Source organism: Pelmatolapia mariae, linkage group LG1, assembly GCF_036321145.2.
Source record: "Pelmatolapia mariae isolate MD_Pm_ZW linkage group LG1, Pm_UMD_F_2, whole genome shotgun sequence".
Lineage (NCBI taxonomy): Eukaryota > Metazoa > Chordata > Actinopteri > Cichliformes > Cichlidae > Pelmatolapia > Pelmatolapia mariae.
Window position 1 is genome coordinate 220705 of NC_086227.1, and position 13775 is coordinate 234479.

Consider the following 13775-nt stretch of genomic DNA (forward strand, 5'->3'; position numbering starts at 1 on the left):
TCAAAATGGAAGACGCCCCCAAGGGTGGTGGAGAATGACCGAGCTAAGATCCTGTGGGACTTCCAGATACAGACGGACAAAATGGTGGTGGCTAACCAACCGGACATAGTGGTGGTAGACAAACAGGAGAAGACGGCTGTAGTGATCGATGTAGCGGTTCCGAATGACAGCAATATCAGGAAGAAGGAACACGAGAAGCTGGAGAAATACCAAGGGCTCAGAGAAGAGCTCGAGAGGATGTGGAGGGTGAAGGTAACGGTGGTCCCCGTGGTAATCGGAGTACTCGGTGCGGTGACTCCCAAGATAGGCGAGTGACTCCAGCAGATCCCGGGAACAACATCGGAGAGCTCTGTCCAGAAGAGCGCAGTCCTGGGAACAGCTAAGATACTGCGCAGGACCCTCAAGCTCCCAGGCCTCTGGTAGAGGACCCGAGCTTGAAGGATAAACCGCCCACAGGGGCGAGTGGGTGTTTTTTTTTTTTTTTTTTTATGTGTGTGTTTATATGTGTATATGTATATATATGTATATATAATACAGGTGATGCTGTTTAACTGATTCAGACTGAGAATCTTGTTTTTGGAAGGTGTTATTTACTTTGACTTGTTACACCTAAATTGAAATTTCTGCTTACTGTAGACCTAAATGTGTCCAATTGTCACAGGCTGCGTCCTGTTAGGATTAATTGTGTCTAATCAGGCTGTTTAGCTCCAGCTGTTGTATAGACAGTCTGCAGGTTCCCACATTTAAGAGCTTCTGTTGCACTGAGACGAACCAAACCACTGAAATGCATTCAGCTATGACCTTACAGCTTAAAACCAAAGCACAACTCTTTGACCTGCATTGCTCTGTTGGTCTGACTGACTGGGACATGGACAAGGAGCTGAAACTGGCTACAACCACTGACCAGTTATATCATGGTGATGGATTTTATTTTCTCCAGTAGTGTTTGCTCTTTATTCTGTCATATGGATGAGCAGTTTGTAATTTGTTCTGAAATAGCGAGTCAATCTGAAGATCAGACGGTGTGTATTTTGTCATTGTGTGTGTGTGTGTGTGTGTGTGTGTGTGTGTGTGTGTGTGTGTGTGTGTGTGTGTGTGTGTGTGTGTCTGACAGATGACAAAGTGAGTGATCAGTATGTGGTCCAGAGGCCTTCTGTAAGAACGTCAAAAAGGAAAGATGAATTTATCTGGTACGATAGAACATCAGGTGAGCTGCATCAAGTCCCACTCCATAACTCAGCACTGAACGACTCCATACAATCAATCTGTGTTTCTTAGTTTGCCTTTGAAAAATGTGGTTTGTGTAGTGTTTGAAAGAAATGGCAAACAGTCAGTTTAGGACACACGTTGGGCTGCTTAACACACTGAAGTGTGTGATTTGATTGAAATCCTTTGATTTATTTTCTACCTTAAAGCATGTTTCTTGTATTTATTTCTTCTAATACACAAGGATGCAGTTCTGTCACCGTACTGAAATTATTTGGTGAGCTTTGTGTTTGCCACTACAGTGCTGTATGCGTGTGCTTGAGTGTTGCATGCTCAGCTTTGGTAGCCTACCAGTATGCATTTGCATCCTTCCTTTATCGTGCCAGTGCACAGTGACAGACAAACACATGCCTGCTTGTCAAAACTTTGCTCCACCACTCTGCTTTCTAATGCTTCTTTTTGTGTGTGTGCGTGTGTGTGTGCGTGCAGTCACTGTGAAAGGAGGGAAACTGTTACAAAGAATGTGGTTTTTAATGTCTTGTCGTGTGGATGCTCGTTTTCAGACACTTTTGCCTCTGATTTTTATGCTTCTGGCTTCATGTGTTGGAGAAATGATTCTTAAGTGATCACTGTAGCAAACTGAATATTTCTGTGCATCAGATACTTTTGTGAAACCAAACCTGTGGCTGCTGGTGAATCCCAGCATTGCCTGCCCGATCCAGTACAACGAGATTAATGCTGACGTGGGGCCTGTGTGCGAACCTGCTGAGAAAAGCCAAACTGGGCTCCTGGAGACCCGATGTCCCCTGACAGCAGAGCTCCAGGTGTTTTCCTGCCATGATGCTCCTCTCCAGGGGGAGCTGTTGCAATCAGTTTCCTCTGAGTACACGGTACACACTAACCGCTCACAGCCACTCTATTATGCATCGCCTGTTTCTGTTTGCAGCGGTGAACTTCAGCTTACTTTGTTAGAGTGCTGGGTGTTTGTGCAGAGTCTCAGTGAACACTTCATTTATTTTCTGGATTTGACATGTGAGCGTAGGATTGAACATTTGTGTTCATGGGCTATCCCAAGGCATTCATTAAAGACCAAACGCATTACCACTGACCAATAAACATCACAGGCCCAGTCTTTCATTATTTGGTGTAACTAATCAATAAGTGACTTCAGTCTCTACATACATCTTTTACATTTATTTAAATACACGTTTAGAACACTGCATTTAAAAATCCTGTAATGATTGAAACAACCTGTATCTGTCAATCTGACCATCACTGATGATTAGGTCAAGAATGATGTCATCTCCTGTCAACCCGTCAAGAGCAGACGTAAGGCGAGGACCATAAAGCCCAGGGTGAGAACAATAGCTTTTTCCTTCAGTGGGATGCAGGCAGCTCATTACTCGCTGTTTTTGAAAAGTCTTGAACCCTTTTTTCCTCAGACTTTTGTCCAAATGAATTAAAACGAGAACATTTTCAATTATAGCTACAGTGTTTTGGAGGAATTTAATGAATTAACCCAAACTAAAACAAATTAGGATTTGGTGTAAAATGTAATTTAACTGAGACGAGGTCAATGACGTGGCTGCGTATAAACGGGCATCTTGGAGAGACAGTTTGCTTAGTCCCAATAAAACTGCATCTACATATTCTGGAATAATTGGGCAAATGCCGTAGACACTCAATGTTTCTCTTTATTGTCATTATTCTAGTTGCTCCGTTCTTTGGTTTTTGTGCGTGTTCAAATTTTAAACTGTTCCACTAATGCCAGCCTTTCTCGTGTGTGTGTGTGTGTGTGTGTGTGTGTGTGTGTGTGTGTGTGTGTGTGGACGGGTATTAACATCTTCATGGGGACCAAAAATTGGTAGTTTACTATACTTGTGGGGACAAACAGCCCTTGTGGGGACCAAAATCCCGGTCCCCATGAGTTTGAAGGCATTTTTGAGCCTCAAAATGTGGTTTTAGTGTCAGGGTTACAATTAGGTTATGGTTAGGTTTAGGGTAAGGGTCAGGGTTAGGCATTCATTTTTGATGGTTAGGGTAAGGGGCTAGGGAAAGCATTGTGTCAATGAAATGTCCCCACAAGGATATAAATACACACGTGTGTGTGTGTGTGTGTGTGTGTGTGTGTGTGTCATAATCATGAAGCTTTAAATGCATGTTTTTTGGGTTCCCCCCCCCCCCCCATTTAAGTGAATGGAGAACATGAGAAGTGTGGCCGCCTGTTTAACTCGATGGCATGAGCCTCGCTTTAGCTCACTGAGATGAGCAGGCGTCTTGAGACCGGGCAGTGGGAGTTCGGATCGTATCCATGGCAGCATGTTTTCTGCAGACAGTTTAACGTCTTTGGCTGTTTTCAGCAGACGATTTCCTATAAACATTCATTCACCGTGCAATTTTGCAGGAAATGCAGTTTTTTTTCTAGTTTTAAAATATTCCTCAATAAAAACCTGAAGAATATTTATTATCTTTAATAGAATATAAAAAGATTCCAAATCCGGAAATCTCTACATGCAAGGCTGAAAATCAATTTTGGCTGGTCGTGATCTTTATGCTCTCACTGCATTTAAAAACAGTTATGATTCTGTCATGGAAAGCACTGCTCGGGCTCAGATCATTTCAAGAAAATTTGTTATAGGAGAAATTTATTTTGAGTGAAGAAAAGCTAATTTGAGTGAGCAAAATTCATTGCTGCGTGCAAAAACTGTATTTCAGTGTTTGCTATTATACACACACAGTAGCAGCCCCTCTCGCTCAGTTTTTGCATTTGCGCTTGCTCGCAATGTGTTGCTCGCGCTCTCAACATTTCTGCCCGTGCGCATTCAACTCTTTCTGCACACCGTTATATTTGTGCCACAAAACCAGCCAATCACAGACTCGGATGCAAAAAAATCTGATTGGCTGTTTTGGTATCCAATCAGCTCGAAATGACGAAATGCAATATCCCAGAATGCATTTCAGAGACGCAGTTCATTTAGAATGGGGTTTGTGAGTGCTGCCTTTCAAGTGTGTGAATGTTAAAATTGCTTCAATGTGAATGGGCTTTTTTTTTTTTTTTTTTTTTTATATTAGTGTGTTTTAAAATATTTCAGGACAATAAGCCTCTTAAACCAGGCTGCTGGCCCCGTCCACCAGTGAATTACTGCATCCTCATTGCCTTGGCACTCAAGAGCAGCCATACAGGGAGCCTCAAAGTCCAGCAGATTTACAATTTCACCAGGTTAGGATTTGATTTTCTAATTGCCCACAAGGTTACTTCATCTTGCATGCTAAATGAAACACCTGATCAGGCATGATTAGGTCTTTCAAAACATCAGATGGGTCCCTTTTCATTCCAAAGTTATGTTTGAACTGGATAAAACTTCTGTACTTTCTGATGTGACTCTCTGCCCGTTCCCAGAGAGCACTTCCCATTTTTTCAGACGGCTCCAGACGGCTGGAAGAACACTATCCGACACAACTTGTGTTTCAACAGCAGTTTCCGCAAAACTTGCAACCAGTTGTGCAGAGATGGCAAGAGGAAGTCATGTTTTTGGCACCTTACTTTAGATGGCCAGCGGCGCCTTAAGGATGAGATCCACATGCTGACAGGAGACTATTTAAAGCAGCTGGAGAAGAGCATGTCCCACCCAGGTAAATGGAAAGCAATCTTAATGTGAGGAAAGCTCATAGCTCCAGTTTACTGTCAGAACTGGTAAGATAATGGCAAGGAATTCAGTTTAGTACCACATATGTAAAGAAATGGCTTTGGAATAAAACTCATTTTGAAGTGTAGAATTCAGTGTGAGGTGCTGTTGGTTTGCAACAAATAACTGCTTTCTTTTTGTTTCAGATATAATTCGGAGCTTATTTCCTATGTGATTTCAGTTAAAGGGGGAAATGTGCATTAAACAGTAGCACAATAAAGTGTGGTGTAAAAGATCCATCTGATGCAGTGTTCATTAGTCTAAATTTATTAATCTGTCTTCTTAAATGTTTTTTACACACACACACACACACAGCTGAGCATCACCCTTGATCAAAGACTGCATTTCAGCAGTGTGCAGCAACCTGCTGAAACAGTGGTACTTGTTGAAGCAATGCCCACATGAACAGCAGGACCCTATGTTTCCCAGCAGATTATTGAGCATCCCACTGGCTCGTCTTGCCTTCCTGTAGTTTTATTTTACTGGTACATTTAGTTTGTTTGTTTGTTTTGTTTTTTTTTCTCGAGATGCTGCAATTTCCAGAGAAATGCCTAAACATAGGCTCATGATACAAAGACTACATTCAACTTGTCTGTTTTCTTTTGCAAGAAGTTTGTCCTTATGTAAATCTTTCCTTCATTTGACAACAGTCAAATACTTTCTGCATATGTGCCAACCATCAGCTGTGAGTCAGTGCATATGTACACATTTCTGCTAGTCAAATCAGTGTTGTCATATATGAAATTTAAGTTGTGAAACACTCAGTTTGATGTTGGCTGCTCATCGGGCAGCAGCAGGTATTTCTTAAACACTGGAGCATCCCACTCTGCAAAAAAGGCAACATGAGGCATCAGAGCAGGTAGGTGCACCAACTATGCACTATGACTGTTACTTAACCCTCTGGGTTTGTTCAAAATCACGACCCTTTCAGCTTGTTCATGGCCACCAACAGATTAGGTCTGTAATTTTTATTATTTTTATGTTTTATTATTTGTTTTGGTTTATTTTGACTTTTTTTTTCTGCATAAAGCTTTTAAGTAACTTTAGTTCTTTTCATAAATATAAAATAGTTATTACTCTTTGAAGTTTTAACCCTTTAAACACCAGTTTGTTTGTCCACTGCACTAGCTGGAAGACAACCTCAAATCTCGCAACTTTATATAATTGCATTGCTACTGAAATTTCTTGTATTATTAATAGTAGAGTCTGGGGCATGTAATTGATTCACATCAACATTGATTATAATGCATTGTTATTTTTGTGCAGGGAGAGCAAAATTGCCAAAAAGAAAATCACAAATGGTGTGTTAGTGGCCAGAAAGGCAATTTAATGACCAAATAACCACTGAAATGACCAATAAAATGATCAAAATTTATATTCCAGTGTGTGTGCGTCTGTGTGCACCCTCATTAGCAGCAAGATGTGGTAACCACAGAGTGGTTTTTGTAGGCACACTTTCTACACCTGGTGCAAGGGGCTGCTGTTCCAATCCTGGAGGTGCACCTTCTCATTTCGTTGATGGGGTGTGGGTCACACTCTAGTTCAGACTACTGTATCTTGAGATCAATGGCAGAAGTGGCTGAGAATCAGGGACAAGGGTGTCTTGCAGTTGTTGAGGTTACCAGCATGTGCCCCAGCTCTCCCAGGATCACTCTTCATTTGTAGGTTGTAGAGGACTCCCACTTCAGTGAAGTTGTTTCGGGCGGGACAAAGACATCGTATCCCAAGACATCCAGGAGATTAGAGAAAAGAGCCATCAGTTTTCCTTCAACAACTCGAGGTGCCAACATCCTCTCTAAGTTATCCAAGCAATATTTGTGCCTATTGTAGTCCAGGATTGCTTCTTGCTTTCACGCATCCTTTATTCCCCATCACTGACTGGTTCCCTGTTGCTGTCAAAAGAAGCAACACACATGCCGTTGCTTTGGCATGTGGGATATCGCCGTGGTAGTTTTGGTGAAGCCAAAGACAGACAACAAAGTCTTCCTCTGTTGCAACTGGAGGAGCTGGGGAGGAAGCTCTGGGTTGTTTCCCCTGTGCCAGTTTTCATCTGAGGAGTTCCTCTGCCAAGGTGACCAAAGGAAAGACGTTGTCCTCGGAGCTCCTCCGTCAGTTGGAGTCTGAACCCCTTTCCCTTTTTTACTTCCTGAGAACTTCCAGTGTTTTCATCCAACATGCTATGTATTGCTTTATCCTGGTGTAGGCTTTATCTCCACTTCATCTATAATCCTCCAATCCTCACACCTTCGCCTCCCGTGCAGGTTTGTAAGGGTGCACAGCAGCTAAAAGATCTCCTTTGTTATAAAAAAAAGTCAAAAGTAGATCTCAGGCTGCTAGTGCAGGGAACTGCATACAGGGTGACCCCTGGTTTGATACCAGTGGGTACTGGATTGTAGAGCAGTCTCTCTTCAGTAGTGGGACCCACATGGTTTTCCTTTCATGAGAGATCCACTCAGTTGCCGGCTCCTCGGTCTCAGAAAATGCTCCTATGTTCTTTTCCATCAGCTGCTCGGCCTCCACCTCCATGCCCCCCAACCCCAATCCTCCCCCAAAGAAGAGGATTCAGGCACTGGCTAGAACTCAACATCAGTGGTGATGCAGTCAGCCTCTTTGAAGATTGTCCCCTCATCTTCTGGAGAGGTGGTTTCTTCATCTTGGGCAGATGTCTTTTCTTCAAGGGCAGAGGACTGCTTGCTGTCCTTGCTCTCTGACCAGATAGGCAGTGCTTGAAGCAGTGATGATCTAATTGCCATATTGCCAGAATAAATGATCCGGAAGCTGTTAGGCTTACTTACAGCAGTAGCACTGTCTGCATCTGCATAAACTCCAGGACACGTTTACAAACAGTGTTTGTTGTTGTTTGCGCTGCAGCTGCAGCTGCAGGTTTGAACTCTGCAAAATGTCCTGTGACTGGGTTTTTTTGTTTTTGTTTCTAGAGTTAATATTTTGGGTATGGTATCTTTTTATGAAAAATAAAAGAGTAAAGGTGCTTTTAACATGTGCTTCAAAGCTAAGTTTGACTGGGAACCTCAAAACTCAGAAGCAAAATGTATCTCAGGCCTTTGGCCTGGAATCAATACTGTCATGTGTGTTTGTAAGCGTGCATGCTTTGAACCTTCTATTGCTCCAAGTCACTTCGCCACGCGAAGCTTAAGACCTTTAATAGACTGAGCATCAACTCTCTATAGGCACAATCCTGCAATGTGTGTATAAAATGATTATAGCTGCACCTGTAATGAAAATGTTCATATGTGATTATGATAACACCTGTAATACAAGTTTTAACGTAATACCAACAGTTTCAATAAATGCTCTGATGAAATGATGATTAATGCAATGGTAATGATGATGGTTATGAATAGTAGCAGTAAAATATTTCCCTCATCTCCACAATATCCTGCATCCACAGAAATTCACTGCAGCCTATGTAATATTTGATGCGTCATTATTTATTCCAGTCTATCTTGCAAATACATGTTTGTGCTGCAATTTCATGCACAAACACAAACTATTAGATCCTTAAGATCAAACCTATGTCAAATTGCTTCATTATTTTGGTCCATTGGAGTGTGGTAAGCCATCAAAGGCTGCTACTAGAAACTAGGAATATGACATGAAATTGCTTGTTTGTCCAAAAATGGGTAAATGATGTAATTTGGTAAAATTACATCATTTATGGTTGAAAAAAGAAAAGTGAAGTGGCCACAAATGGCCAGGATAGAGCCCAGAGGGTTAACTAGAGGTTTAATTCTCTTCTAGATGAGCAATTAAAATGAAGCACAGCCAAAAAGGCTTAATGCTCTCTATACAACAGAATTTGTCTGACAGTGAAGAGCATCTTGTCTGGAACCTTCATTCTCCTCCTCATCAGCACGACTGTGTCTGGACTGGGATCAGTGGTGTCAAGGCAATACTGGCACATCCTCAGTCATTGCACTTGGCAGGAGGCCCAGAGCTACTGTAGAGGGAAGGATAGGCTTTCATTTATTTAAATCTCTTGGCTCTTGACGAAGCCAGTCGCACTTTTCCCCTCTCCCTTTCCCTTATCTTCCCTGCTTAGATTCTTGTGTCCTTGTCTAATCTTGTCTACTTTCTACTCTTGCCCTGGAACACTCTCTCATAGTCTGTTCTCTAAAGCCTAAAAGAGGAATTATGGTTTTGATCAACTGGTCCCTGAATGCAATTGACACCCTCTTCTCAACGAGAAGCCTAGGCTCGGGTGAGCCGGAGTGTCCTGGAGGGACGTTCCCTGCTGGATACACGATGGACGGGTGGCATAACTGGACGGTCGTGTGCCTGGCGGGACTGTCGATCGAGGACATTGAAGACATCTACCTGTTTGAACCATGATAACAGGGTTCTTGCTGATCGGAGCTGGCTTGGCCCTGGCTTATAGAAGATTAAAGAAAGCGGAATCGGCTGTTCAAACCCCACAAGGCTGCCCGCTGGGATTGAAGCAATAGGACGGGTCGTGACTTCTCAAAATGGGCTCATTGAATGCAGCACGGATAAGATCTTGGAGAAGCTTAAGGGCTGCTGTGAGAACTCAGACTAAGACCTCTGAGTGAAAATTGGATAAAATCTCGGAGAAGCTCACGGCGGTCGTGAGTTCTCAGAAATTGCTCTTTGAAAGCAAGATTGATAACATCTCTGAGAAACTCACGGCTCTCCAATGAGAGATTGAGAGACCAGTGTCAGACTGCTAGAACAGCTTTGAAATTCACATGAGTTGTTCGCACTAAAGGAAAAACCACCATTTCATGCGGATACCATTTTGGCACCAGCTGTGGTCTCAAGGCTGGAGCTGAACAAAACAAATTCTCACCCTGATAACAGACGGTATTTAGACTGTTCCTCCCCCTACGCAAGGCCACCTGGGTCGGCTGGAACACTGTTTACTTAGCCTGGCAGGGCGAAGGACACTCTCTCAGCTAAACTCAGGACACACACACGCATACACATACACACTCATCCCCCCCCCCGGTTCGACTGGACCAGCGCAGACATGCTGCAGGACTGCATGCGCTGTCTACACCGGCTCTCTCTTACCCTTACCCACCCCTGTTGCCTGTCTTGGGTTTCTATTGTGTATTGACAGTCATGTGCTTTTTGTGCCAGGGAGTTTTTTCTGTTCTCAAACTGTTCTCCCATTAGGAGCTCAGTCTGAGGGGTTTTTTTTCCCCCTTATCAGCCTACCTCTCTGACATGTCTTCCCAATGTGATGTTTGTGTAAAGTTTGGTCAGAAGGTTCCTTTGTAAGTGCGCATGTGCCATTAGCGTGAGCCTGCTGTAACCAATAATTTCCTTCAGGATTAATAAAGTATTTTGATTCTGATAGTCCTACTTTCTGAAGCTCTTAAGTCAAAATGACACGTTATGATTTGGTTATTCTGTGGGTAATTACTCTAAATTGAACCCAGTACTGTATTTCACTTCATCAGAATAAGAAGAAAGTGTACAGGAATAATGCTCAACCTTAAAGTGGAAATAAAACACTATAAACATATGAAGGCCAGTTTACACCATGAAGCCCTACTCTCAAAAACTGATACAGATGTAACTCTGTAGTCAGATTTAGGAACCTAGAGACAACCTAGTCCTGATAAAGGAGAACAAAACCTGGGAGGAGGAACACTGCAGAGCCCTCCGTTCACCCACCAACAGACCTAACCACTATGACTTGGTCAGCGTACAGCCTGAAGACTATGATTATGTGATGAATAAGGTGTTGGAGGCCAACACTGAGGAGGTGGATTCAAATTCAGTGACTCATGAATGTAATGTTTACATGAGACTTGCTTTCATGGATAAAGTGAGAACATGCAGCCAACATCTAAGCACGGAAGAATCAAATCAATCAGAATCAGTGAAACCCATGCAGAACGCTATTTGTATGCATGATGTGCATGGCTATATTTAACCTTATTTGCAGCTGAAGGGAGAAAGTCGGCTGAAGGCAACAGCCTTCTGGCATTTGTGACTCTAATAACATATTACGGAAAATGGTTTTTAAGCTGCAGGAGATTATTCTGTTGCCAAACTCTGAAATAATTGACAGTGAATATGTCCATACATTTTCACTAGCTGCTTCTTCCCCTAGGTGTAGACAGGCCTGTATTTCCTGGCTGGTGAATGGCACAGATATTTTGTACTCTGAGCTGCTTCTCTGCCCCATAATGGTGCAGCACTCCAGTTTCCCATTCCCTCATTACTCCTCTGTATATTTAGGCCTTTTGTTTGCCTTTGCCCTTTTTCGCGTCGTCCCTCTTCATGCTGTGTTAGGTTCCAAGTGTAAGTTTCTTAGTTCCGTGGTTCCTGTTACCAGTTTTGTTTCGAGTTTTGCATTTGAGGTTTTGGTTTAGACTGTTCTCTATGCAGAGTTTTTTCCCAGCAATAAAGCTGCGCTTTAAGTTTAACCTCCCGTCTATGAGTCCTGCGTTTGGGTCCAATCCTACCTGCCACACAGCTGAAACATGACAATCATGACATGGCAGTTTCCAGGTGACAGCAAGCTTAGAGGCTTGGTGGTTCTGGTCTTTCTAACCACATTTCTCTCATCTGAGGGTGACAGTTTGGGTCTTCTCCCAGAACCTGTTGGTCTGAATAACTCCTTATTTTATTTATCTTATGTTTTTATCTTTGTGTTGTACAATTGTTTAAACTGATGAATGGAATCCATGGTTATTTAGAAATGGATGAATTGTTACTGTTCATTTATGAGCATGTCAAAATATGAACATATTATTTTGCATAAGAGAGGTCTGACTTTCACCTAGTCCTGTTTTTAAGTGCTCTGTGGGCTTTGTTCATGGTGTGAACAGTGTTGCTAAACAAAGAGATAATTTGCTGTACAGAGATGGATTTGAAGAAAAGAACAGTGTGTGACTGGTGCACAGTAAAAAGTTAAACAGAATACTGTCAGGATGGAAATCAGTCAGACACCTGTTCACATCTGGTTCATATCAGGTGAAAAAAATACCTATACACCTTGTGTCATCATTTTGATTGATGACCCTAGCCTTGACCTTTTGACCCCACCGGAAGTACTCCGGAAGTGTGTAATATGATCCATAAGCGCGACACCTGTTGCGACACCTGTTGTGAAAAAAAAAAAGTTTTCTTCTTTAGAGGGAGGGGGGTCTGTGGAGGGAGGAGAATAAAAACAGAGAGGGCGGCGCACACTTTTGTATGACACAGACACAAGATGGACCCTTTCATTCTGCAGCCCTGCGTTCCTCTGTACTTGGACGGGGAAGAGATCTGCTCTCCCGAGGCCGTAAGCATGGGAGGCAGCAGCGGCGACTGGTCCTCGTCGATTATCAGCGACACTCCCGTCACCGTCTACAGTAACAGATCAGAAGCAACCGATGCTCCGCGGAAAGAAGGGAGAAATAAGAACATCTTCATGTTCCGCAGCCAGATACCGGCTCCGAGGAGCTTGCGGGGAGAATGGCCTCTGCCTATTGAGGGGTGTGGAAAGTGGGGCTACGTCTTCAAATACAACATATTTACTATTGAAGGCCTCAATCCTGACCTTTTGACCCTACCAGAAATACTCCGGAAGTGTCTAGTCATTTTCAGACTTGTGCAACATGTTCCATAAGCGTGAGGGGAGGGGTATGGTTCCTGGGGGGGATCAGAGAGGGAGGGGGGATCCTGAAGCATAGGGGTGATGCAGCTGTTGAGTCAGTGCTGTATAGAGAGACAGAGCGGCAGTTAGTTTTCCACAGACAGCAGTTTGAATTCTGTTTAAATATTATGACAATTTTCTCAATAAAGAACTATTTCTTTTTTACAATAGCGGATGTATTTTACTTTCTTAAGTTGCACCGGCGCTTGTAATGAAAAAAGAGTGACTTCCTATTGCCTGTAGAGAACCATTTCTTTTAATAGTATTTTACTTTCTTATAATACAGACGTGATAAAAAACCTTTAAGATTATCAGCCTAGTAACAAAATGCATTTTTATAGAGAGGGGTGGAGGCAGGCGCTTGTAAGGAAAAAGAACTTTCTATCCGCTCGCAACCTACAGGCTGCCCACTTCGTATGTGTAAAAAAAAAAAAAAAAAAAAAAAAAAAAAGAATATCCCTTAGAGGAAACTTACTTAAACAATTAAAAACACCCTCGGATGTGCTACTTTTCTTTTTGAGAGTCCCTTTTACAACAGACTGAAAAACAAACCATAAAAGATAATTGCCGAGGCAGGCGGTCTTGTTTCACTCACTCACACACACACACACACACACACACACACACACACACACACACACACACACACACACACACACCGCGGGTCAAGGAGGAGTGAGACAGCAGATATCAGTTTTTCTCAATGCTTATAACCTATAACGCGTCCAAAAAAATATTATTATTATTATTAAAACACCTATATGAGGTATGTTTTGTGCAGCCCGCTCCTTGTCAGATCAAAGTAAAGAGTTTTTCTTCATTATTTTGAGCTACTTTTACAGCAGGTTTTTCTCAATAGACGGAAAATGATCTTGTACTACGCACACTAAGGAGTCAACAACCAATATTATCATCTCTCATTGCTTGTAACGCGGTAAATAATTTCATACATCTCCCCATAAAATAACCCTTAGTGGAAAAAAGCTCATATTCAAATAAGTTTATTAAAGCACCCCCCTCTGTGGGAAAAGAGTTCTTTTCTCAGAGTCAAGTTTACAACAGGAGGCGAGTTTTGTCAACAGGAGGCGAGTTTTGTCATGAGCAAGAACGAGCGCAGACAACTGTTGCCCATAAAGTAAAACAAAATATCCTCCTCTAAGTTGTATTTTACCGCCGGAGAATGTGGAAAACAGACAACCCTCACAAGAAAGCACCCAAAAAAGGAAATTGGACACCCCAACTTTCTTTCCCCC

General features: G+C 42.6%; 1 protein-coding gene across 1 annotated transcript; it reads left to right on the top strand.

The window, feature by feature from the left end:
• Window positions 1–796: 796 nt before the first annotated feature.
• On the top strand, window positions 797–9242 carry foxr1 (forkhead box R1). Its single transcript, XM_065471742.1, has 8 exons — window positions 797–917; window positions 1115–1207; window positions 1867–2096; window positions 2493–2561; window positions 4299–4426; window positions 4607–4839; window positions 7398–7492; window positions 9030–9242. Exons 1-8 carry the CDS (start codon window positions 797–799, stop codon window positions 9240–9242), a joined length of 1182 nt encoding a protein of 393 aa, XP_065327814.1.
• The last annotated feature ends 4533 nt before the right edge of the window (window positions 9243–13775 follow it).

Excerpts from the sequence above, each read along its gene's own strand:
- foxr1 (XM_065471742.1), top strand. The coding sequence starts at position 797 with ATGACCTTACAGCTTAAAACCAAAGCACAACTCTTTGACCTGCATTGC. Across the intron at positions 2,562-4,298 it reads CGAGGACCATAAAGCCCAGG|GACAATAAGCCTCTTAAACC; the intron begins GTGAGAACAATA and ends AAAATATTTCAG. Across the intron at positions 4,427-4,606 it reads CAGATTTACAATTTCACCAG|AGAGCACTTCCCATTTTTTC; the intron begins GTTAGGATTTGA and ends GCCCGTTCCCAG.